This window comes from Amaranthus tricolor, chromosome 10 (assembly GCF_026212465.1).
Source record: "Amaranthus tricolor cultivar Red isolate AtriRed21 chromosome 10, ASM2621246v1, whole genome shotgun sequence".
In the NCBI taxonomy this organism is placed as follows: domain Eukaryota; kingdom Viridiplantae; phylum Streptophyta; class Magnoliopsida; order Caryophyllales; family Amaranthaceae; genus Amaranthus; species Amaranthus tricolor.
The window spans coordinates 3959754-3987060 of record NC_080056.1 but is presented as its reverse complement, the minus strand read 5'-3'; the positions used below and the strand labels follow the sequence as shown (position 1 = coordinate 3987060).

Below are 27307 nucleotides of genomic sequence, written 5' to 3'. Positions count from 1 at the left end.
AGATTTGGACATCATGATTTTAAAAACTTTGATTAAGAATCATCCAATCTTTTTATGATTTTCCGACAATACACCTATTAATTAAAGATGAATATTCTCAATTTTAAGGAGGATTTGAATCAAATAAATTTGATAACCCAATGAATTATTATAATAGGTAATTTACCAAAAAATTAAACTAAAAATTAACGTAAAATTAGAGAAATTTTTTAAAAATATACATAAAAAATTCTGAATAATAATAAAAAATATTTTTTTTTATATTTTTTTAACATTTTTTCGATTTTTTATTTTAATTAATTTTTTTTAAATTAAAAAATTTTGTTATAGTAAATCATCAAGTTATCAAAAAATTATAATTATAGTTAATCAATAAATAAAATTATTGTTAGAAATGATAAAAATGTTAGATTATATAATTTTTCCTTAATTAATTCAACTTTTCTTTCAATGTCCTTAGTTGTTTCTACTTTGTTTCTAGTATGACCAAACAAAATACGATTGAATATGAATTTGCAAAATTCCAATTAAGTGAAGTTTGCACGAATAAATAGGACTAGAGTAGTCTTTTCTCTTTGAGATTCTATGATCCTCTCCATCGTCTTGTAAGGTAAGTCAAAATTTTCTCTAATCTTATATATTTCTTTAATTCCCAATTAATTTCATCACTTTATACTAGTTTTTATTTTGTCATTTCAACCAAAATCCCTAATTCTACCTTTTCTATCCCCAAATTTAAGGTCAACTTGATCGGTATATGGTAGTTAGATCTATCTTTTTTGTTTCAATCTCAGCCTAGAATTTTGTGTTTTCTTCTGATTTAATACATTTGGGGGGTTAGAGGAACTTTGCCTAAGTTATACTTTTGGGGGTTTCTGGGTTTTTAATTTTTAGGGTTTCAATTGAATTGGGTGTTTTGTAGAACGATGGATAGTAACAAGGATGAGGCATTGAAGTGCATTGGAATTGCTAAGGAAGCGATTGCATCTGGTAATAAAGATCGTGCTCTTAAATTCATTAGGATTGCGCAACGCCTTAATCATACTTTATCTGTTGATGATTTGATTGCTGCTTGTGAAAATATGGATTCTTCCGCATCTGGTTCTTCCCAGAATGGAAACCATGGTAATCGGAACGGATTTTGTGCTTCATCGGCTACTAAACCTGCTCCTGAGGTTTCCAATGGGGAACGAAATTATACTGAAGAACATGTCAAATTGATTAAGCAGATTAACAAAAACAGGGATTATTATGCAGTACTTGGTGTAGAGAAGACATGTTCAGTGGAAGAGATTAGAAAGGCGTATAGGAAATTGTCTTTGAAGGTTCACCCTGATAAGAATAAAGCCCCAGGTGCTGAGGATGCGTTTAAGAAGGTTTGCAAGGCTTTTAAGTGCTTGAGCGAGGAAGATTCAAGGAGACAGTATGATCAAACTGGGTTAGTAGATGAGTTTGAGTACAATCAACAGCATAATGTTCGAAGGCGGAGGCGAGGGACTCATAATGAGTTTTTTGATGAAGGGTTTGATCCTGATGAGATATTTAGGGCTTTTTTTGGTCAATCGGACATGTTTCGTACAAGTCATGTTTATAGGACTAGGGGAACGGGAACTCAGCAAAGGACGGATGGTAATGGTGGAGGACCTAATTTCATGGTGTTTTTACAATTGGTGCCATTTTTGTTGATCTTGCTGCTTGCTTATCTGCCATTTTCAGAGCCCGAATACTCTTTGCAAAGAAACTATTCTTATCAGTTTCCTCGTGTGACTGAGGAGTATGGGGTTGAGTTTTATGTGAAGTCTCCAGATTTTGATCGTAGCTACCCTATAGGAAGCGCTGCGAGAGAAAATCTGGAGGAAAATGTTATTCAGGATTACAAAAACTTGCTTGGACGCTACTGCCATGTTGAACTCCAACGCCGTCAATGGAGTCGTAATTTGCCAACTCCATATTGTGATAAACTCCAGAGTTTCGGAGTGGCATGAGGTTAGATTAAGTTATCCACTTTGTTCCTAGATAATTTTTTACAGAATTACTTGTATTTCTGAAGTTTCTTTGAAAGTGCTGTAATAACTATGTTATGATGAGGATTGATAACATTTCCTATATGCATATTTTTGAAATTGTACTACTTATACTGGAGGAATTTCTCTCGTTTGCTCCTTGAGGAATACATGGGTTGGTTTCTTATTTTATATTCTTTTGGATTTACATACGAATTATTACACATATAGCAGTTGATGGAATATTTGAGACTTGTACAGTTATAGATTGGAAAGTTTGATGGAATATTTTTATAATCTTACAGGTTCTAAGGAGTTTTTTTTAATGGATAACCATGATTCTAGGAAGTCTAACTGTAACCCTTAAGTTTGTTACATGACATAATCAATAGCCAGGAAAACCCCTGGATCCACCATTCTTAGCGACAGAAAAATGTTTGTTCTTAGAAGACCCTTTCATTATGGGAAAAACAAAAAATACAGCATGGGAGTTGAAGAGATGTGTCTCCTGAGGTATATTTGTGCTTCGTAGAATTGTCACTTTATGCTGTGATGACCCAATGCCACTATTAATGAAGCTATTGTCGTCTTGTGAACCATTCAGTCTGCATGCCTGCTGATATAAATAATCTTTTGTCCAAAATGTTTGCTGAATTTTTTAGAGCTCGGCGGGCTATTAATTTTCCGGAAATGTTTTTGATCATAGGATTTTTTATAATGGAAGATCACTGTCTCAGGTCAGACTTCTTTAAAGTCCTTGTTATGTATAGAAAAGGCGATAACAATCTGTATGTATTTCAATACTTAAGTGAATTTTTTGGGTACATATACAAGTGCACTGACTGTGTTGATTGGTGGTTTACAATAAAGTACCCCTTTCAAAGGGATATCTGTTAATTTTGCAGAGGAGATTTCATATGATTGCACCTTGCAATTTTTTCCGATGGAGAATCAGCTTGTACTGATACAACATGAAAGACACATTCATTTCTACCGTTGTACATTAGATATTGAATACTTGCCTTGTATTATATGACTCCTTTTGTTGTTTGATCAAATAAAAATTCCCGATCTTGGATTTATGCAAGTAGACTCCAGTCAATCTCCGTGCATTGTCTGTTTGCGGATTGCTTGTAGATTTCTGAATATACATTTGAAGACATAGTAATCTGAAGATTGCCTAATCTCGAATGGAATGAACATTCTGGCTAGTGTCTGAGACTGAGTACTTTAATGTGAAAAAAATGGACTGGGTTAAATGCATAAATGTCGTGGCAATTTTGCATCCAGCTTTCAGGCTTTAAAATGACTAGTCTGTCAGATGTCCACAACGTTTTCTTTTTCACTGTAACTAAATCTGTCCCTGATTAGCATATTTTTGTTAGGTTTGCTAGTATGTATTCTCTAACTGAATGATACTTTTTTCATATAAATGACAATATTAGCCTATATTTTGGTGGTATTCTTTGGTATATTGATCAGGTTTTGGGATTTGTTTCAAATAGTACTTGAGAATAAACAATTTGCATCCTGTTTGCACGGAAGAAATTTGATTATTTAGAGTTGAGAAGCATAATAGCTGAGATGGTAGAATATCAAAAAATGAATGATGAAAAAGAATTCATGTGGACGTCTATTTGTTCATGTATCCGAACCCAATGCTTTGAAATTAAAGCTTTGACATGTTCTTTATTATTGTGGCTCAAGTGGGTTTGCACTATCGTTTTGTTAGTCCTTTCTTATACAGGAACATCAATGAACCAGAATAGGGTTGAAGCTATGCAAATGAATTTGTTGAGCCATGAGTGATGGAATGCTAGCTATCATCGTTTTGCCAACTGATTTTATTGAAGAAAGTGGTCTGATTGTTTCATGTGCAATTGAGTTAAGTTAGTTATATGTCGGAAGTTTACTCCTATATTGTAACGCTGTTATGTGGTGAAAGATGCTAGGCATGTAAAACAATAAGGCTATGCAACGAGATTTAATATGGTTAGAATTTAGCACAGAACTCGGCTAATCGGTTCTCCTGTTTATTTGGCCTTGAATATTTACTCGATTTTACACGTATGTATCGATAATTAAACCCAATATCCTTATGTTTGCAGGCAAACTGTGGACCAGCACGGCAATAGTAGTATAGACGGAATTTGCATTATCTGAGGGCAGGAATCAGAATTTTGGGGTGTATACTACATCGACATTGGGCGTAATTCACAGAGGTGGAACAGATGATTGTTTGATTGATTCACTTTCACTGCCCTGTTCCCTGCATTCATAGCTGATGGTGCTTCCTTGGTGATAAGGAATATTTTTTGGCTCCAAAGTCGAGCAAGGAAATGCTTTAAATTTGTTTTTATTATATTTTTCTTTTCGGTTTGGGTCTTGTCTCGCTTTTAACCCAAAATGGGATGTCACACTTATATGGCTATATGTTATCTTGTAACTTGTATGCTTTTGGGTATTAGACTTGCAGCAGGTTAATAGTATAATTTTACACATGACCTGTAGACGTGACTAATATTATAGGTTGATGAAGCAATAAATTAATCCGGTATATCTTGCAAGTTTGGAATGACAGTTGCTTGTCTACGTTGAAGAGATCCTCGAAAGCTCGACTCGTTTGAAGTTATATGAGGTGCACACTATTCTTGTAGCGTTTTCTTAGCTGAATGCTTAATACTGATGCCTAATCTAGTGTATTTGTTTATTTCTGACTTAAGAGTACTTCTTGTGTTTATTATGAATTGCAACTAGACGCGTTCAAAACATATATGATAATTTGATATTCACTTGACTTTTTAACTAAATTAATTGGACTCGACTTAAAAATTGATTTACAATTATGGACAAATCAATATGGACATAAAATCCGATTTGAACCGACTCAAATTTGATTTGAACTTGAATGAATACGTTGTAGTGTTATTAATTCTAATCTAACCTAATTTGATCTAATAAAAAAAAGAAAACCAAAACCATAAGGAAAATTCATCACTTGTGCATTTCTTTCATCTATTTATAATTTAAATTCTTTTCGCTATATACAACCAAAGTTTGTTTTAAGTTGCTCTTTTCTTGATAAATTATCCCATCAAATTTGCTAAATAAAAATGGTGGGAAAACTATTAAAAGTGGGTAAATTGTTATTTTATATATGTATGACATAAAAAGGTAAGTTAAATGTGTAAAAGAAATTAAAAAAAAAAAAAGAGTTATAGGAAAAAATAAAAATAAAAATAAAAAATTTAATAAGACGGACTAAAATAAAAAGTGTGCTAAATTTTATTATACGCAAATAAATAATAGATACTCATTGTGCAATCGTTCTTGATCCAAGATTTTCAAAGTTAAAGGCGTGGACTATGAAGGTGTGGTTTGATTTACTTGCGATTTCATTAAAATAAAAACGATATTGTTTTGATTTTAGAAAATTTTCCTTTGATCATGTCAAATTAAATTTAAACATGTATTTATGAGTCTATTAGCTCGTTGAGTTGGTCTTAAACCAATCTCATTATGGTACATATTTTATTTAGTGAGATCCTATTGGTTAAGTGTTGAGCCTTAATCCAATCAAAAAGTCAATTATATTTACATTTAATATTTATATTAAAATCTGACTACAAAAACAAATTCAACCCATAGATTTGAGCCTCAACCTTACGAATTTAAAAGGTATAGTATAAAGTATGACGATTATCTGTTTTAAATAACTACATATAAAATATAAATTCTTTAAATACTTGGATCAAACACTTTTGCATACCCTAGTGTTTTATTCAAATGACCAAAATCATATAGAAAAATACTCCTATTATTTTTTGTATTACAGGTAGACTAAGGGAAAGTAAAAAATAAAAGCCAAAATCCAACCCTAAAATATAATACTTATTCAATTAAGACAAGATTCTCTATAATTATTTGGTACTTAACTTCCGGTGATAGAAACTAGGAAGGATTATTGTTGATCTGCAATTCCTAAATGTAACCAAAAACCAACACATTTCAGACTAAGTTTTGCAAACTCTAATTCTGATTTCAAATGGAGATAACACTCCATTCTTCATATTGTTCTTCTTCTTCTTCTTCTTCTTCTTCTTCTTCTTCTTCTGCTGCTGCTGCTGCTGCTGCAGTATTCCAATCAATATTGTCACTTTCCTCTATCCATCACCTTAAATCTTCCATTGTTACCTTCAGAAATCGCAACTACTCTCATTACAGACCTCTTACGCGTTGTCCCTTTTCTTTCTCTCAGAAATCAAGGGTTAGTCTCTTACTTTCTTTCTCTCTTAATTTTAATTTAGTCAGTTGATTGTCGAAATCGCAAATTAGGGTTTTAAATTTTGGTGCTTTGATTGTGGTACCTGAAACAATGAATTAAATTGTGGGGTTGGGGGCTGGTCTTTAAATTTTCGATCTTTTATTTGAAATTCATACATAAATCTGCGTATATATATGATTTTACACTCTGATGATCCAATAATAATGCTCGATCATAGTCGTTACAATAATTGATTATTTGGGTTTTGATTTTATAGCAATGTAGTATAAGTATACCTTCGTTTTTAATTGTTAAAGCACTTGTATAGTAGTCAATGTGTGAAAACAAGGAGTGTTACGGGAAATCGTATATTACTGGAATGCAGACATATGTAATTCCGCTAATTTGATGCTTAATGATGTTTGTTTTATCATCATTGATTTTCTCATATCTTTTGTTGATCACATAGCAATTTTATAACTGACGCTCAATTGTAGGCAGTTTCATGTTCTGCAGTTGATGGGCAACGCCGGATTGTTAGTGTAGAGTCTCATTTTTGCTATGATAAAGAAATTCCAGAGCAAATAATTGAACAACCAGTTGGATTATCAGTCACTAAGAAAGAAATAGGTGATCGACCTCATTGTGGTAATTGCCAAGCTAAAGGCGCAGTCCTTTGTACAACCTGTGCTGGTTCAGGATTGTATGTTGATTCTATTTTAGAGTGCCAAGGCATTGTCGTCAAAGTTCGTTGCCTAGGTAAGAACATTTCTGAACTAGGAAGCTTGACAGCCATTTTGATAGATGATTGCTATTTTTGTTATTTTATGCTGTTCCTATGGATTTTAACGGAGTGTTGTATCAATCTGTTGAACATGGAAGCTCGCAAGGGATATTGTTTAAGGGTATGTTTGGCAATAACTATTGGTTAGATTTGTTGGCTGCAACTGTTGCCTGATTTGGCTGGCTAAGCCTAAAAGTAACCGTGTGTTTAAGTCGTCTGCTATGGAGATGTTTGGTAAAATTAGTTATTGATCGTTGGTTAAATAGTCAATTCGCAATTTTTAGTTTTGGCTTAAAAACCCCGTTTTTAGCTGACTTAAAAGCTATTTACCAAACACTTTTTTATGCTGTTTGACCAACTAAAAGCTAACCAAAACACCAAGCAAAAAATCCTTCACCAAACACACCCTAAGTAATTGCAGAAGTAATTAGAGAAAAGTGTTTCTTCTATTACTATCCTTTGAAGTATGAAATAGAGTATTTCATTTGGTACAACTTTCTATAAGAAGATTATATGTTTCTCCAGGACAGTGGTTGGCGAGGAACTTCAGATCTAACTTTTTATCTTCAATCAATTGATCATGATATCATCATATCTATGCGGGCATTGGGTTTTCCTGAATAGTGAATACTAATGCCCTAAGTTATTATATACTCCTTTCGTTCCAATGTAAACATGTGATATCTGGCTTTTTTTGTCTTGGTTTTTAACATACTAATGTTGTGTTTCCTACTTACCTCAACTTTTATCTATATAGCTGATGCCCATGCCCCCTTCTATGGTAACATAGCTCTGAGGCAGAGGCCAAAGGTGCATTTCTTTAGCATGGAACGTTATTGTACTTTTTTATTATATAAATCCAAAATATGAAATAATACAGTCCCTTTCTTGTCATTGATGTGAGTTCATGAGAAGGTTTGGTGTGAGGTAGAGAAGCTTTGGTTTGTTTTTTCAAGTATTTAAGCATGATTAAAAAATTCTAGGAAAGGAATGAACATGTAGTCTGGTTATTGTGGGGGCTGGAATATTAGTGCAGGTGCGTCTTGACTGTTTACCTTTCATGGGCTTTTCAACGAATTTGTGTTAAGAGTATTCAGATGATTCAAAGATCCTGGATCTACGACTATTTGTGGGCCCTTGAATGACAACTATTATGAGAATAGCTAGCTATTTGTAAAAATTCCACAAATGTCTAGTGTAGTTTGTAGGCTTTTAGCACATTGTGACAATCTGTTAGAGTTTGGGTACAATTTTCTTGTGTGCTATCACCTTTTTTAAAACGTTGTCTACCTTCCCTCCCCTCCTCTCTTTTGATATGGGACAATGTTTTTGATAATATAGTGTTCACTTTGTAGGTTGTGGAGGTACGGGGAACATCATGTGTTCCGACTGTGGCGGCAGAGGCCATTTATGAATTGCTACATCCGGGTGATATCTGGTTTGTTTTGTTCTGTATGTTTGTATCAGCTGTTTGGCTAGATTTGATGTTTCATTGAACAAATTAATAGCTATGACTTAATTCCTTGGTAGTTGAATATTTATCTCACACTGTTCCTCCTCAATTTTTTTTTGTTGTATAATTATATCATCTATTAAGCACTTTTCTCGTCTGAAAAACAATGCACTTTTTGAAACTCCTACATGATTAGCTGTACAGTTGTGCTGTTTATCTTTACTTATAGATTTAAAGATCATCTTTCCACCCTTGTAATGTATTTCTATTCTTGTTCTAAGGTTGGGTACCTCCGAGGTTCCGACCTTTCCAAACTGTAGTATGAAAAGGTTTCACCGAGAGACGTGTCTTATATATGAGTTATATGCCCATTTAACAATAAGTTCACAAATAATTTTATGAGAATGTAAACTTTTTTTTTAAGTCGTTTTACAAGAACTGCTGTAAGCCTATAGTAAGTTGGAGTCAATAAATGACTTTTGAAGCGTCAATATCAGATTGGGTTGTATTTTTTTTCTTTTACATGTGGGATAATTTCCTTTTTAGTCGCACGAAAAATGTTTGACACATCAAAAATGTTAATTCTTATAAACCACAAGTTGGTGGCCCATGTACGTTATAAAATTAGAGTCTTAGTGTGTGATTGTGGTAATTCACAAGGTTAAATTGATATGAAGACATCATGCATAGTAAACAAAAACGAGCATTTAGGAAAAGCGTGTTCAACGATAAAAGACGGAGGAAATATATAACAATAAAAACGTCAAAACTTTATTTTTTAAACTAAATTGATTTTTGAGAATGCTTGTGCGTCTTCTTTGGCGTTGTTCTATCACTCTCTCCTACGAATTAGTCGTGTTGTTCTCTTTAGATACATATCTTATTAAACCAACACGATCCCATCTACTCTGAATATTTCCATGCCTCAATAAGAAAGTGGTCGGGATTCACTACTTTATTTTCGTTATTTTCTTCAAAGTGTCATCTACCTCTACTTTATTAAGCCATTTCATAATTCCGTTGTTCTCTCCCTCCCGTTGCATCAAAACAATATGTTTTTTGTCGCCACCTCTACTCCGATACCCATACAGTGTACCACGTTGTAATTTACCTCAAACCTACAACTTAATTCTTACACATAAACTTATGCAAGAGTACATCTTTAATTTACATTGCATCAATAATACATTGTAATACAAAATGCAATACGCACCCATCAAAATCCTTATGAAGAGGGAATCCTCAATCATATACAAGTATGTCTTCTTATCTCTAAGAAAGCAAGTATTTGGAAAATTAAAGAATACATGTCTATCAATCCATAGAAGAGAAGAAATCATGTTATGAGCATAATGAGATTGCTCAAGAGTGTTGACTTCAAGAAGAAATGAGAATTGGTGGTTGTCAAGCTTCCTCAATCAATCTTTGTGACATGTGATCACCCTTTGAAGGTTTAGCCTTTCTATAAATAGCATATAACACTAATTGTACTGCCCCAAGTAAACATCCCATCCCATTTGGTACCTGTTCAACATTTCATTAATTTTGTTGTCACTTTGTATATTTAAACAATTGAGTAAGTGTTAGTTGTATGAAAGAGCTTAATTTAGGATATTAGTATAAACATGGTAGTTGATTAGCAAGGGTAAAACGGACTATCGTACAGGGTTTTAAATTTAGGATATTAGTGTTAGTTGTATGGAAGAGCTAAATTTAGGATATTAACTTGAAGATATAATGTACATTTGTTGCTATGTAATATATTTTTCCGTCCCAGTCAAGTTGTATCATTTGTCATTTTGGTCCGTCCTACTTAATTTGTATCATTTCTATTTTTGAATAATGACCACCACGTTCTTTTAATCTCATCCACGCATTTTAACGCTCTTTTAATTTCATCAACACAATTCATTTTCTCTCTTTATTTATTATACTTTCTTAAAAATCATCCATTTTCTCTTTGATGCAAATATAAGAGAACAGAGGGAGTATGAGTTATTAGTGCTTTTTATAAAATAGTTCAAATATCAACAATAAAAAATAAAATGAGTTTTATATTATTTATTACACCTTAAATTTTTAGGGGACCTTTTTATCTTTTATTCTAAAACCTAACAATAAACGGAATGACCCTGAGTATATAAGATGAGCCGAATATTTAAATAGATATTTATAATACCAAAGCAAACGTATAGACTTACCATAAGATAAAAATCCCAACGAAGCACAGCATAAAAAGTCCAGGTTGCTCCATTCAAAAACATGAAAAAAGAAAGAAAGAACGGCATGTACTCTACACTTTTTGTTGTCACCACTGTTTTCTGTACAAATAAATCACACAAACAAGAATAACTAAAAAATATTATAGAACTCATGAATTAACTAATAGAATTAAAGAAAAGAAACTAGTAATTTTGTTAAAGTAGTCCATTTTCAATTTTTATGTTAATATAAATATACTTCTAGTTCTAATTATACGTTACTACCTCTGTTGCTAAAAAGACTATCGGTACTATTTTAGCTTTAAGTTAATATATATATATATATATATATATATATATATATATATATATATATATATATATATATATATATATATATATATATATATATATATATATATATATATATTTCTATTTCTAATTATTAGTTCTTGTATTATTGTTAATCTTGTGATTTCAGATTAGATGGTAGACTGAGAGAAACAAAGGTCTGAAAAATACAGTACTTTCTCCGATTGAGATAAAACTCGATTCTGATATTGCTTTATCTTATTATTATTATTAGGTTAATAGACTAATGGACTAATGGTTAGGCAAACCATGTTTCCTATATGTCAGATCCTCATCATTTTCAGCACTAATTACTACTCGCTAGTCGCTAGTTTATTTTTATTCTTTCTATTTACTTTTTCACGGTTTTCAATATAAATTTTGAACCTGAATATCTTTAAATACATATAATAAAAAATTCAAAAAAATACATCATAAAAAAGTATACATTAAGAATCTAACGAGATCTCAGTTAAATATATTTTATTTTCTAAATATGTGTTAAAGACATTAATTCAATTTCTCTCTCTTTTATGATGAAATATTCCAAATAGAAAAAACATTATAAAAAACAGAGAAAATAGTTAATGAGTTAATCTGAGATTGTTACTTATAATGTCATATTGTAAGAAAAAATATCATTATTAATAGTAATATCAAAGGAATAAAAGAGTACTCACTCCATGCTCGACATTTCCAAAAAATTTATTTTATTTGAAAAAAAATATATATATGATTTTTCTTAGATTTAGTGGAAACATAATAAGAGGTTTTAACAGATTCGTAGAGTAATGAATAGTTACACTCAAGGCACACGTTGATTTAGATCCATTCAAAATAAATCAGATAAAACAGATCTGACAGACAGTTGTATTACAATTTTAATGTCATGACTCGTTTCAAGGCATCTATAAATGCCTTATTTGATATTTCCACCTACTTATTGTGCTATTACTTTCTATCATAGATGTTCATTCGAGTTACTGAGTTGAATTGGAGTTAGATAATTAGGTCTGTTTAAAATTGATTTTGTATCCATATTGTATTTTACGTAATTGTAAATTATTTTTGAAGTTGGGTGAAATCGAATTCAGTTATAAGGTCGGTTATATTTTGAGTCATCAGGTCTGTTTTGAACACCTTTGCTTTCTATACACTTTTTTTTACATTTTACGCCAACAATAATGATAAGCCAAATTTAAAAAATTAATATAGGATGGTCGGACAATACCAACTCAGTTGCTATTTTTCTTTGTTTTATCTTACTTCCTACGTTTTATTTTACCCACTACACAAAGACAAAGACTTTGCCCAAGAATTAAGAAATGAGTATCTCCATGTCAAAAAAAGAATTATAACTTCTAAAGAGATATATGTAAAGGTTAATGAAGTATAAGATACGAACAAAATAGAGACAAAATTGACATTTACATAGTTAATTCGGGACATAGCCTAGATTGACCCTAACCTTAAATTCTTCTTGCTAGATGTATTATTTCATTGTTTTGAATGCTCTTTTCAAAATATTTTTACATTGACATTTTTAGTTTGATTATAATTTGCGAAACTATGTCTCCAAACAAATTTTCTATTCCTGATAATAAAAGTTCATTTTGTTCCTATATTGCATGCCAATTTATGTTTACTTTTTTTTTTTTTTGAATAACTCAAATTTTCTATTATTTAATTCTTCAAAACTGAGTCAATTCTTTAAAAAAGAAATTTTTTTTTAATTATCCATCTTTTCATTCCGCTCAGCACACATGTAAAAATGATTATAATGCACCGGATTACTTTTAGTAACATACTATCAAACTCTCACTTTCTCATAAAACTATGATAAGAGACTAGAAGGAATAAAAGATAACAAATCATACCCATAAAGAAAAATAGCAATAGATATATTAAAAAAGTATATTAGTTTGTAACTTTGTATAAAGAAAAAGAGGAAATAAATTACCATGGCAGCAAGAGGAGAAGCATACATAACAATGTTTAAACCAGAACAAAGAAAGCCCAAAGCATCAACTTGTTGAGGAGCCTGCAATGCCAACTTGGGTACTACTATTGCTGCTCCAAAGAACCCAACATTTAGGATCCCCACCAAGCTCCATGTCTTCACCTACATTTTTTTCATTTTTTTTTTCATATATATGCTTATTTATTTATTCATGAAAATGAATAATGTCTTTTATTGATAGAGTATATAACATAAATTAAGATCACAATATCAACCAAAAATTTAAGCTGATACTGAAATATCAATTTTTGTTATATAATATTCTATTAGTCACAATTCATCTTCACCTTAAATTTTATTTTTTAGTAAAAGTACTAAATCAATCAAAAACTTAACTATACGAGTACTCAATATTGATCATAATAATTAGATTATAAATTGGAAAGTCATAACATTTTAACTAAACATTTTTGACATTTTATGATGGGGCTTGGACACACACAAATCCTTACGTGCGTCCACCAATATTTTTATGACCTGCTTGATTGTTGATACTAAGTGGTGCTAATGAAAATAATTCGTAGTGTAAATTTTTATAAAATATATCATGTCATTCTCATTGTAATAAAACTTTGATCATTGTAAAGTTGTGTTCTCAATTTTTCATTACCACCTAATATCATATTTTTAAATTGTAATATATTAAAATGAATTTTGTGAAGAAAATGATATCATTGAAGGAAAACAAGCATACATGATCATTAAAATTTTTAATAGATTTTCCTATAAAAATTACACTCATTTGTTATATCATTCACACCATTTAACACCAGCAATCAAACAAATCTTATATAATACCATACTATTGATCATCATCATATCCAACTCAAAGCTATGACCAAAGTCCAAAGAAGATAGAATGACGGCATACCATACTCTTATCAAAAGAGACAAAAAGGTTACAGCCAGTAAAATCCTCGATTAGTATAAAATAGTTGATCTAACTTATTCATCATCATCGTCATCATCATCCAACTCAATTTGTCCCGCCCATAAAATTGATCAAACTCATTATTATTATAAAATAAATTGTAAAAAGGGTTACCTTCATAAGGCGAGGGGCATAAATAAGGAATAAAATGACGTAGATCATCTCAACAAGAACACCAAAGCCATTAATTGTAGAAACAAGGTATTCAGGCTTAATTAGACCATAATATGTCCATAATGATGAGTTTAACAGCGTACATACGTATGGTACACTTGAAAACTCTTCTGTTGACTTTTGTTCTATTATCCTCTTAAACGTCGACCTGCATAATTTTCACATTTCTACCATCATTTTTTACATCAATATGATTAAACCAGATGATCATGAGTTAGCTTAGTGATTGACGACTTTTTCTTTTACCCTTTTGAACAGTGCGTGATTCGATTTTCACAACGTATAGGCTTTTTTTCTTTTCCTCTAGTCTATCCCGAATCAAAAAATTATTAAACTTTAGATTTTTTTTATAGATTTTAACGATTAGACATGCTCATGATTCTTGAAAATATGATATTAGTGTTTTTAGATTTAAAATATAGAAGGAAAATGTTAATTAGGATAATTTTACAAAAGTTAAAATAATAATTTGAATTATAGAATGGATACTGAGCTTGTGCCAAAAATCATAAATCATAAATCATGAATCATTATTTCTTAATCTAGTTAAATTTAAATAATTTTCTTTAAATTAAAGAAATCAATCCAGCTTAATTTGTAATTTGTTAAAAATGGAAATTAAATGAAAATAAAACTTACACTGGAGATAGAAACATGAGCAAAGAAATTACATTACCTGCAGATGATCACCAACAAGAAAGAATTAAGAGTATATTAATACAAAAATATATTAAAAATATTATAATTAATCATAATTAAGCATGATTTTTTGGTTAATTATTTGTTACCTATCACTCCAACATAAAAGCTTAAATCCACCATTTTTGCACTTTTTTTCTTAAATGATTAGTGAATGGGGAAGAGGAAATTAGAGAAAAAGAAGAAGAAAGAAAAAAGAAAAAGGTTAGTGAGATAATACTGGTAATTAGTGGGTAATTAGAGAGAGAAAGTAAAAATGAAGCAAATGAAAGGATGCTTAGAGAGTATTATAATATAAAAAGAAGAAAACAAACAACTTGTTGAATATAAAAGCAAAAGGGCATACAAGTTGATATTTGTTTATCCCTAAATGCTTTTAGATTAATTAATTATACAATGCATTTTCTTGCTATTAGATTGTTCTTACTAATATCTATCGGTGATTTAGCCTTATTAGCTTTTGCCTTGAAAATTAAGATTAGGTATAGTAAATTATAGTAGTGGAGTATTTAAAAATAAAAGAAAATATAAAATAAATAGTGAGGTCATTTTCATTGTACAAACTTACATCTCTTTTCATTTTCATATAAAAATAAGGTAAATTAATTCGACGGAGGTATATACGTTTTGATAAATAAATTATGAGTTATTGATTTTAGCGGGGAAAAATCACTTTCATATAAAATGCATTTATGGATTTCATTATATTGTAAGAGGATATCCTCTCTAGTATCCCATAATGATAAGGATTTTTGTTTAATTAACAATTCTGTTTTCAATTTTTTAGTTGTTTATAAAAAAATAAATAATATGTCTACATATATTGTTGATTTAATTCACTTACGATCTTGTTCAAAAATATAAAAAAAAAAAATTTTTTTACACTATTCAAAAGTTTTGTTTTAAATTTTTTTTATGAATTATCATTAAGAAAAATATAATTATATAACAACTTGTTAGATTTGTCTTGGATATATAATATCAATAAAGTAACTTTTATATTTGTTATTTATTCATAACTAATGATGATATATTAGCAGCTAAAATGTGTTATCGACAAGAAAATAGAAATATATATTATGGTTTCTAACTTACACTTTCTTTTCATCTCATGTATACATTCCATTTACTCCTTTAATTTCAATTGCCCTCATATCTACTTTCAAAAAAACTTTATAAAATTTAACTTGACTAATAATAGAAAAAAATTAAATGATAGCAGTCTTAGTCATCAACTTAGAAATTCCGCACAAAGTTAAAATCCGAATAAAGAAGGTTAGCGAATATATCATATACATATCTCCTTTAAAGAAAAAGCAAAAAATATATGCACAGTCAATAAAATTTCCAAATAAAGAAAACCCTAAAAAAACAAAAATAAATAACATCAAGATGACTTTAAAAAAGGTACTTTATGCAAAACTTAAAATTTTTATACTTCATTTGTCATTAATACATGGTCACATGATTTATAAATGCCTGTTGTCTTTGTCAACAGAGAATAAAATAAATATATTGTGTATAATTATATTAATTTGTACACTACAATATTCAAGAATTGGTTGGGGTCACGTTCAAGTTTGTGACCAAGGGCCAAGGGCAGAAAGATATATAAATACCATGAAACACGAGGTCTTATTTTTATATCATGATAAGATGTGATGCTCATTGCTTATATCTCTTAAAACTAGTCTTATTTAAATAAAAAAGTTTTGACATAAAATAATTAAAAAGAAAAATTTTAAAAAAGGACAATATATAATAATTATAAGATATGAAAAAAAAAAATCAAAACAGTAGAAATATGTAATTTTGCATCACAAGTTATAAGGACAAACGTGTGTGGCTGATTCTTTCCATCCAACCTGGCCTTTTCATGCACAAGCTAGGGCTAGGCTGTCTTCACTTGCATAGTATCCACATGTTAATTTTATCAGCACCGTCTTGTAAGAGACCGTCTCACGGTGAGACGACCTCAAAACAAAAGGCTCATAAACTAAGTTTTTTATTATCAAGCTATTTAACCCAAATATGAAACATGTCTCACGGTGAGACCATCTCATTCAAGAATTTGTATAATTATATTTATGAGTTTAAGTTATAACCATTTTCAATTTATCTTTCTTTTTTAAGCCTTTTATTTGATGGCATATATGTTAGTATGCTATAACTGTGAGTTGAGTCAATTTTGATTTTGATTCATATGCTAGGACTAGGAGTTATGAAGTCGTGAGTATTTTTATGTCGTATAGAGGAGAGTTTTGAATTAAGTCATTGTTGATTTACTTGAGCATGTGTTTTATGGTCAAGCTTTTGTGTATGGCTTGTTTTGGTCATTACACGTATTGTGTATGTTGATCCATGCGTAGCTCTATATCAAAATTCAAACACATATTAAATACAAAATTAGCCTAAGGAAAGGCATAAATTGGTGAACCTCATAAAGTTAGTGTTCTTGTTTGTTTATTGCATTGCATTTCATCCCATTACTTGCATTAATAGTGTAGTTCATTGCTACACCATCAACACACAATATTCAACTCGTTTTTGTCTTGCTCAATGCTTTGTATTTCTTCACGATTATAGGCAAGAGTGCTTCAGTAGAGCTTATGGTTGTGTTGTTTGGTGTTTTGAAGTGTATTCAACATTTGTGGCAATTTTGTAAATACTTAGATATTTTCTAAAAGATGTATATACATATTTAAAAAGTGTACATATTTAAATGGCATTTATGTAAATAATATGCATTTTTTCTTTCACAAAATATTTACACCTTATAAGATAGTATGTACACCTTTTACCACAATATGTATATCACAATCTAGTTTTTAATTTTCACCTCTTTAGTTGTTTTCACCTAATCTTGCCTATCTATATATATATATATATCCTATAGGTTATTAGAGGGGATCTCTTCAGTTCACCTCATTCTCGATGGACATGCTACACTACTTAGGAAGTAAACCCAGTTCACCTCATAAATAAAACAACTAACTTGACAATAAAGCCATGAAAGAAGGCATCTGCACTTCAGAACAAGTGAACAACAACATATTTCAAACGATTACATAGTGAACTGAAAAGCTTCTAGCATTCGATGTGAGTAGCAATTAAATGCGTTCAGCCGTCCAAGCTTCCAATACCTAGTTGGTAATAAGGAGAAGCGTGATTCAGAGCGTAAAATATACAAGCACAAGAATTTTTACCAATAACACTTCATTCTAGGGTTTTAAATAGAAATACGTACACGAGCTTGTCAGCAATTATAATTATATATCATAGCCTCATGGTGTCACAAATCTTGATTTAATAACAACATTCTGGAAGAAACCCTGGACATTCTCAGCCAGATTTGAATAGTAATACAGCTTTCTGATCCAGATAGAAATAGATGAAGTGGTTTGTCTCGTGAGTCACGTATGAACCTGTTGCAAGTATCAAGAACAAACTTTTGAAAAAGCTCGAGAGAATTCTTAAGTCAGGAAAAAAAAAAGATTAACAAAAAAAAAAGGGGGGACTATTAAGAGGTTTAAGAACATCAATTATGAGTCGAGTTTCTAAAATCACCATTTACCTACGATCCCGTTCTTTCCCCCTTACCTTCAGGGAGATATCTTTAACAAAGCCTACACCTAAGAGCTGCATAATCAGCAGATTGAGTGGAAGAGTATGGTTCGTGTATCACTATTCAGTGTTCAATATGAGTCCAGGATACTGTTTGCACAATATTAATTGAGTAAGCAGATGTAGATAACAAATTATTTCTGTTCGATCCAAGTTTACTCAACTTATCTGTCTGCAATGTTTCTCATGATTAGACACCTTGTCCTAGGATGCTCCAGGAATCAAGCATCAGTTTTAAACCTTCAAACTTAAAATGAACTAGACCAGTACAATGGGTTGGATACAGGCTGTGCCGGGCTCAAATGAAAATAATTTGGGTAGGGGTGGATGTCATAATAGTAAACGGGCTGGGCCCATCCAGCCCAACCCAAACCGAACCGCCTAAGGCAGCAACAGGCACCATTAATAGCTACAACTACCCACTGAATGTCATTTACAACTTAACCAGAAGCCTTCTTTAGATTAACAAACTGCTGGAGTATCTCATGTCAAGTACAACACATCACATTCCTGAAAAACTCTCTGAGACTCTTGATTCAGATTTTTTATGTTCCTTCCTCTAAACATACAAAACCTAAATGTTAAGGTGCCTTTCACCTCTAATGTGTTCATCCCACGCTCTTGGTAGTCTGCAATTTTGTGACTTTGCCTTCTTACTTGGGAGGTGAATGCTTCAGTTATTCCCTTCCTTTCTTCAGATGGCCTAGTTTTATAGATAGGAAAATAGGGAAGACATGACTCTCTGAAGAAAGGGAAAAGAAAAAGGTGGTGGCATAATAGAGAGTTATAATAAATCTTATGCAGGAACGTTGCATCTTTCTAGGACTCATAATTTTATGGGTATGAGTAACAATTAATGAAGGTCAGGGTTAAAAACTTTGGGCTTTGATAGGTAGCTCTTTTTAGAGAAAAAAAATGAGGGCAAGGGGAATATCAAGATAGCAAATATCAACAACTAAGATAATTTTTTGTGTTTTTAGCTGGATTTGAAGAAACTTTGTGAGCCAGGAAAGACTCAAAGAATACTGCCTATAGTTGGATTAGTTGTGACTTATATTTTCCTCTCTTCATTTATCAGAGAAAGTTTTTTCAGATTGGACCATCAATAGCCTAGTTTTTATGTAAGTAGAGGAGAACTTGTTTGTGAAGTGCAAACCACCTCTTTGTTAGCTATAATTAGCTGCTGATGCATCCTGTCTAGCCAAAACTTATCAGTCATCCTGTTAGTTTAACATGTAACTACTATAGTAACATAAATTACCCTCCTGGCAAGATGTTTGGCTTGTCTACTGTAATATGAAGGGGGATCACATTTTAAGTTAGGTAATATATGATGGTAGCAGAACTGGGAACTCATCATTGGAAAAAAAGAAGGGAACTCATCATTGGTAAAAAAGAAATGGGAACAAGCAAGTCATATTTGAGAAACTCTGCTGATTTTCATGATAACAAGATGGGAGTATTTAAGAAAGCGAACGACGCTTCCCCTATAAAGCAAGCGATTTAGGATCAAGGAACCGCTAAAGATAACCTTGATAATTAGACCAATTTTAATAGGATTCTAAATTATTCCACCAGATCTCATCTATGTTGATTGAAACTTTCTAGCAAGTACACTACGCAGTGCCTTTAGATGTCGAGAAATCATAGCTTACTGTTTCCCATTCTTCATAAGGGGTTAAGTTGCTATCATTTCGTTGGCCCATTTCTATTTTTTCTAAAATATAAATTTCTTGTTTAATGTTTCTTTGGTGGGAGTAAGGGGAGTGTGGTGGTTGAGAGGTGGGGTGCGTGCAAAGAGCAAACAATCTTCATGTATATAGATGTCTAAACTATAGATGGAAGAGAGATCAGTTGTGGAGAAAGGAAATAACACATAAGGATTCTACACTCTTATTCTTCTATTCGGAAGAGATGTTGAACTATTTTTAGTTGAACTAGATTTGGAGTTGCTTTTCGTAAGCGGTAGATTATGTAGGCTCTATTCCACTCGATTAAAGATATGTTCCATTAATTAACAAGTTCAGCATAAAATACTTCTATTTGTTGTCTCAAATTCTTCTTGGAGATCATGAAGAATTTTGTCTCTAATACTTTTCTAATGTTCACAACTGACATTTTAGTTTTCTAGGGGTCAATGGAGTCTCTTGTTTTCTTTCAATTAAAAGAACTGTCTTTTCATCATGGTAGGTTATATATCTTTTCTTTTATATTTTGTCTCTAAGATTGAAAACACCAATGTGACATCTGAAAGTCTTGTGTTTTTAATGCCAAGACCAATTGTACCTTCCTAGTTAGTTAGTTTCTTACAGAATGATTGTGTAATACGCATATACTATGTTTTTAATGCCAAAACCAATTGTACCTTCCTAGTTAGTTAGTTTCTTACAGAATGATTGTGTAATACACATATACTAGTCCCAGAAGGACACGGAAAGCATTATGTTAAAAGCTTTTTTTTAAGGCTTCAATTGATATACTGCAAAACTTTCGGATCAAATTAGTCTTGATGTTCTAAACTTCTAAAAATAATATGTTTAGATATTTAAGCCGAAAACATACTTTTAGGCTATGTTAAACAAATTTAATTGGACACTGTGGGGAACTACAGACGACCTGTTATATACTCTCTTTATCTTTGCCGTTTACAGTTTATCCGATAACTTTTGTTTCATCATGTAAGGCATTCTATGGTTCTACTAAGCTAGTGTAAGTGTATAACATTAAATTCTACTTGATTATACTACATTACTACTATACCGATTGGAGATGGTTGGTTCCTTTTTATTATCTATGAAATCTTAACTACTTTTAAAGAGACTACTATGTAAGACAATCTATGAAAGACCTCAACTATTGTCCCTACACCTAGTTCAGGCTATGAGTTTTTAACGAGAATCTCAAAGTTGATTAGTTTTGAGAACGGCCCATGGGATGAAGCAAAGGTAGAGGTGGTTTTAAGGAGGACGGAAGGCAGCTTGTCTAATATGTTCCCCTTTCTAGTTCGTGGCCCTAACGCTCATTATCGATGGCCTTGTTCGGCTAGGAAATATTCTGTTAAGTTGGCTTGACCCGTACATTTTAAAAGTTGGCCATTAGCATATGATTCAGAGGGTGATAGGTGGAAGCTTGTCTGCGGAGTTCAAGGACCTTATAAGAGTCATCACTACCTTCGGAGGGCTTCTAGCAGTAACCTTGGATCATAGGCGTATTGTGAGTGATAGAGTTTGACTGGTTTGTGGGGATTATAGAGAGAGTATTGTACATATATACTTCTATAACATCCAATTAGGTGCAAAGTTTAAAAAGATCAGGTGAACTGGTTCATAACCTCCTTGTTCTATCTCCTCTATCTCTTTTGTCCTTTATTCCTGGTGATTTAGATTTGAACATCACCTCCCAAGGCCATATATATGTTAATGAACAAGTATATTGTAACGGAAATAGGTGAGAAGAAGAAGCGTACGTTACTATTTTAGAGTAAATGGAAATCTTACACCCATGGAATCAAAATAAGGGAGGGTAGTAACTTTGAATCATGGACACTAGTCACTACTACCGTTACATTCTTAACTATCAATATACAAAATAAGGAAGAGTGAATCACTCAGCTTCTTTGATAAAGCATATTCCTTGGCAACAATTTTGAATGCTGTTTTGAGATAAACTACCAAAAAAACATCACAAAACAAACCTTTAAAAAAAGATAGTGCAAATTGACGATTGAGAATACAAAATTAGACTATCATTAACAATCTGAAAATCATATTCCATAATCCAAGCCAAAAACCTCGAAAAATCCATTTAAAGTTAAATGTAATTGTTAGGATGATTAATCGTCGACTTAAGTTCATGAAGTGTTAGGACTTAATTAATCTAATTAATTATGTTGTTGAAGCAAGTACCAATTCTCTTAATGTTGGAAATAACTTTGATCATCTAATAGTCCATGTTTTGTCTTGCACTTTGGAGGATGATGTATGTGTAACGAAGTATGAAGCTTGAGGTACTCCATAAAGTGATCAATGGAGATGTTTTGGAGTGTCTTAGACAAGGCAAAGGATGCCTTAAACAAGGCAAGAGAGTGCTCAAGTAAGGCTTTGGGTCATGCCATGAACGAGGCTAGGCATGAAGAAGGATGCCTCGAACGAGACAAAGGAATAAAGAAGTCGGTGAATGCCACTGATGTGGTACTCGTTCAAGCACATGTAGTGCTCGTCCGAGCACCTTGCCGCTGGGCCAAAAATGCGATTTTCTATCTTTTGCGGGTTTTACTTGGGGAACACGTATAGCAAGCTTGTCCTAGGGTTCCTCTGATGTATTGTAACTTAAATAGGATTAGAGAAGATGAGAGGGAGGCTAATACATAGAGACAACTATTGTTTAAGTCTTTAGCGTTTCTTTTACAATGTATTAGTGTTTTCAGGATGATCTCCATTAAAGGTGGGATCTTTACCTTGAGAGTTTGTTCTCAAGTGTGTGAGATTTATTCATTGACATATTGGTGAATCATTAATGAAATTAAACATCTTTTGAGAGGAAGGTATCTAAGATACCTCATAAATTGTTCAGTTCTTGCTTCCTTATATTGTTGATTTGTTTTTCATTGTGTTTGTCTATTTTGTTCTTCATCAAACATCCCCAAACCCTTGCATTTCATATGTTTTTAGGATGGTAAAGAAGGACTCAAACGTAGATTTGAGATTAGTTGATGGTGAATAATCATGGTACTGACACATCAGCAAATGATTGGATGATCATGCTTGAGGAGCAAGACCTCAATGAACAAAGGGCAAGTGTGGTAAGATCAAGGCAATGAGTGGGGACCAAGACAGCACGTGGACGAAGCAAGAACAAGGCAAAAGGGGGCTGGACTGAACCTGCTCGAACGAGCAGGTAGTGGCTGCTGGTCTCTGCCTATTTCTGACTTGCTGTTTTGTTTTTGGCTGGATACCCTGAATCGGGCTATACATACAACAACACTAAAATGGAGTAGTTAGTTAGCCAATAGTCTCATTTGTTAGCTACCTCTCTTGCTTTGTTATTAATATTCCTTAATCAATTCTCCATACTAATTTCTATCAAGATTAAAGCTTTGTTCCTTAAAATACATACTTGAAGACAGCTCTAGCTAGGATGATAGATATGGCCCTATGTTTGGTGAACCACCTTAAAATCTGTGTTATTGTTGTATATACTTGGTTATTATTACTATCATCCACTTGCACTTTTAGTTTAGTTCATTGACTGCACCATATACTACCTTTCATTCTCAGCTATCTAACTAGTATTTGTGAGTTTTCTGTCAGTAATACAGTCAGAAAAATTAAGGAAAAAAATATACCGAAATTGCGACCGACAATGCAGTGCCAAGTAGGTCCATGTTTCTTATCAAACTCTTTCTTAATACTTTCGGCTACATCTTTCTCAACATTATTCTTATCAAATGCCTGAAAAAGTGAAAATCAACACATTAAATCATCATCAAATAGCAAAATGAAGTTCAAATTCATGAAATCCATAAAATCGCAAAGATCGGAAGGATGAGAGCACAAAACGCAGTACAGCAATGGCAATGTCGACAGCTTCTTTCTGCATGTCTTCCGACATATCAGCGCTCTTAACAATGATGCGTTTTCCAGTTGATGTTGAAGAAGGTTTCCGATCGTCAGTTGAAGTTTTTTCCGCCATTACACGCTTTGATTCTTCACTCATGTTCTTTGATTTCTGTCTTGAATAGCTTGAATTGAGAAATTATGGAGTTCTGTTGATTGAATGTAGTGTTGAGAGTTGAGATTGGGCGGAAAGCTTTCAGGTTGGGGAGAGGGAGAGAGGAGAAAGTTGGTGTGTTGGTAGTGTGAAAAGTTGATGTGTGATTGATTGGACTCTTATTCACTGTCAATACTAACTCATTTTTTCTGGTTAATTACCTACCTAACACTCTAAATAGTGCCATCAACTTAGCTTTTTGATTGAAGATTAATGTGTTTTGAGATTAATGTGCTTAAGATTAGTGTGGAGCGTTAGTTACTTAGCTTTTGATTTGTTGGTTGGTTGATTGAGCAACTTAGTTTTTGATTTGTTGGTTGGTTGATTGAGCAAACAGTTTAAAAAAGTGTATGGTTATTGATTTTTAAGTCAAAATAAAAAATTACTCCAGTTAGTTTTTGGCTTGATGATCCACTTTTTCTCTAATAAACATTTAATACTTAAATTTATCAAACTTGTACATAAGCAATTGAATTTTTTAGTTAGATCAAAAGCGAACAAAAACAGTCAACATTTTTTGCTGATAAAACAAACCAAATAAAAGAACAAACAATTAACAACCAACATCCAAAGATAATTGTCAAACACCCCCTTAGTATCACTTTTCAAAATTCTTTCTCACGGAAAGAAAAGTTGTGTTTGTTGTACTTTGTCTTTGCCTCTTAGAATGAACTGGTTGTATTTTAGGTGAAATTTAGTTGGAAGTAGAATTGAATCGAAGAATAAGAAAAAAAAACAAAGATAATAGAAGTAAGTAGTTAAGAATAAGTCTATCAAGCATATTAGATTGGGTCAGGTATAAATCATATGATTGATCAGAAACCCATTGACTAAAACCAAACTCATTTAGGGGTCATTTAGTTCGCATAAGGGAATCGGAATGGAATGAGGAAAGGGAATGGAGGAGACAGGAATAGATTCCCCTAATTTAGCCTAGTCGTTTGGCTGCGTTCAGGAAACGAAATGAAATGCTCATTGATTCCCTTTGTGACTGTTTGGTTCAAGTTAAGGAATCAAATTATGAATTTTTAAATTCTTTTATATTTTTTCCAAAAATAACTAGTTATTATATGATAAATTTGATAAACTTATTTTTTAAAAAAATATCATTAACTTGTATCATCTTTTCCTGTAATATGAAGAAAAAAAAAAATATAACTCTAAATAATATCTTTCTAGTTCCATTGATTACAAATAATAATAATAATAATAATAATAATAATAATAGCAATAATAATAGCAATAATAATATAAATAAAATTAATAACAAAAAGTGCGACTGGTATTTTTTTTTTTTTTTTATTTTTTTTAATTTCGAATCATGAAATTTTTTTGTTTAATTAATTTATTTTTTAAGTTATTGTTATTTAAATAAATGTTGTAATAAATTATTTTATTTTAATATAATATTATATTATGATAATGTTATTATAATAATTAGTTTTGAATTTAAATAATTTATTTGAATGTTTAATTATTTTTTAATATAATAATAATATATTAATTAAAATTTAGTTGTTAATTAATTTTTAATTTTTTATTAATAATTTTTTTATTAATTTAGTTGATAATAGTGTTATTATGTCCAATGGCAAATTCGTAATTTTTTAAAGTCTAGGGACAAATTCATAATTTAATTAGGGGGTGGCGGTAAAATGAAAATAGTGGCGAATTATAACAATACCCATAAATCAAAGTTTAAATTTTAAGTGATGGGTAATGAAGTGGGGAATGGAATGGGAAAGTGTAGGGGGGTGGGGAATGAGGGCACAATAGTTTGGGGTAAACCCAAAACTAAAATGAGGGAAAGAGAATGATAGAAAGTGACAAACAAACAACAACAAAGGGAATTGGGTATTTTCATTCCCTTTCCCTTTGATTATTACCCCCAACCAAACGGCCCCTTAGTGAATTGGGACGAAAATCACAATCCTGACCTGATAAGTAACATATTAGGTTGACTTGATTTCGATTCACGTAATCTCGTTTAAAGTTTTTTTTTTCCATTTTAAGGTTTTTAACATTGACTATATCTTATTTTTAGGCCTTAATTTTAAACTTTTCGTTTTAGAGTTGTTTATTTTGTACTATTTACCATGAAAATAAAAAAAAAATAGTTAATGAATTAAGTTTTGGTTATGCTTATTGATTTAATTCGAAATTAACTCGTTTTGTTAAGTGTGTTTTACATGTTTTTTAAAGTTTAAAGTTTTGATCTTTACATGACTCATTTAATAAAGAAATTAGGTCGGATCGACCAATTTTATTAAGGGAAATTTTATATGGTAGCATCTAGTTTTCATGGAATGCTAGTGGTAGCATTTTTGTAAGATTTTTCCCCATGGTAACATCCAGTTTATGCACTATCTAACTGTCGTACCATTTTTCGTTAAATTCTTGGTAATTTCTGTTAAATTCATCATTTTGTTAGATTTTTCCACATAGTAGAATCCAATATTTGCTCTCAAATGTTTAATTCACCATTTTAACGTTCAATTCACCAATTAATTTATCAATGCCCTTAAATGTTGTAACAATTTTATTTTCATTCAAATTATTGGCATTATAAAGTTCAAAAAGTGCATTACAAACACTAATAAATAATTCAAAAGGCGCATTTTATAAGCTCAAAAGGTGCATTTCATAAGTTCAAATGGTGCATTCTAAGCACCAATACATATCTACTTAATTGTTACAACATTTAAGGGCATTAATGAATTAATCGGTGAATTAAACGTTATAATGGTGAATCAAACATTTGAGAGCAAAAACTGTCTGCTACCATGTGGAAAAATCTTACAAATTGATGAATTAAACGAAAACTAACAAGAATTTAACGGAAAATACTAGACAGTTAGATAATGCATAAAGTGGATGCTAGCATGTGGAAAAATCTTACAAAAGTACTACCACTGGCATTTCATGAAAATTGAATGCTACCATGTGGAATTTCCCTATTATTAATTGAGTCAAAAATCTCAAATTGGACACATTTATTTCAAGTTAGGTTCAGGTCGGATTAATAAGTCGGATC

The 27307-nt window shown here is 31.5% G+C and overlaps 4 protein-coding genes across 6 annotated transcripts; 2 read left to right on the top strand and 2 right to left on the bottom strand.

The window, feature by feature from the left end:
* Positions 1–439: 439 nt before the first annotated feature.
* On the top strand, positions 440–4968 carry LOC130825864 (chaperone protein dnaJ 49-like). 2 transcript variants are annotated; one of them, XM_057691311.1, is made up of 3 exons: positions 440–610; positions 923–1986; positions 4112–4968. In XM_057691311.1, exon 2 carries the CDS (start codon positions 927–929, stop codon positions 1983–1985), a length of 1059 nt encoding a protein of 352 aa, XP_057547294.1. In that variant the 5' UTR covers positions 440–610; positions 923–926; the 3' UTR covers position 1986; positions 4112–4968. The 2 variants fall into 2 exon arrangements, with proteins under 2 accessions (XP_057547294.1, XP_057547293.1); XM_057691310.1 differs by lacking the exon at positions 4112–4968 and having other exon boundaries at positions 923–2197.
* Positions 4969–5794: 826 nt separating this feature from the next.
* Positions 5795–8726, top strand: LOC130825899 (uncharacterized). Its single transcript, XM_057691358.1, has 3 exons — positions 5795–6270; positions 6765–7026; positions 8407–8726. Exons 1-3 carry the CDS (start codon positions 6049–6051, stop codon positions 8463–8465), a joined length of 543 nt encoding a protein of 180 aa, XP_057547341.1. The 5' UTR covers positions 5795–6048; the 3' UTR covers positions 8466–8726.
* Positions 8727–9610: 884 nt separating this feature from the next.
* On the bottom strand, positions 9611–15174 carry LOC130825898 (bidirectional sugar transporter SWEET17). Its single transcript, XM_057691357.1, has 6 exons — positions 14970–15174; positions 14821–14857; positions 14122–14329; positions 13017–13178; positions 10706–10825; positions 9611–10028 (listed from the first exon to the last, which is right to left on the bottom strand). Exons 1-6 carry the CDS (start codon positions 15001–15003, stop codon positions 9909–9911), a joined length of 681 nt encoding a protein of 226 aa, XP_057547340.1. The 5' UTR covers positions 15004–15174; the 3' UTR covers positions 9611–9908.
* Positions 15175–17875: 2701 nt separating this feature from the next.
* On the bottom strand, positions 17876–24406 carry LOC130825994 (uncharacterized). Of its 2 annotated transcripts, XR_009046992.1 has the most exons (4): positions 24070–24404; positions 23849–23954; positions 18128–18305; positions 17876–18023 (listed from the first exon to the last, which is right to left on the bottom strand). XR_009046992.1 is itself a non-coding variant. In XM_057691459.1 (3 exons), the coding sequence occupies exons 1-3, from the start codon at positions 24217–24219 to the stop codon at positions 18223–18225; spliced, it is 339 nt and encodes a 112-aa protein (XP_057547442.1). In that variant the 5' UTR covers positions 24220–24406; the 3' UTR covers positions 17876–18222. The 2 variants fall into 2 exon arrangements, 1 of the variants encoding a protein (XP_057547442.1); XM_057691459.1 differs by having other exon boundaries at positions 17876–18305; positions 24070–24406.
* Positions 24407–27307: the final 2901 nt, after the last annotated feature.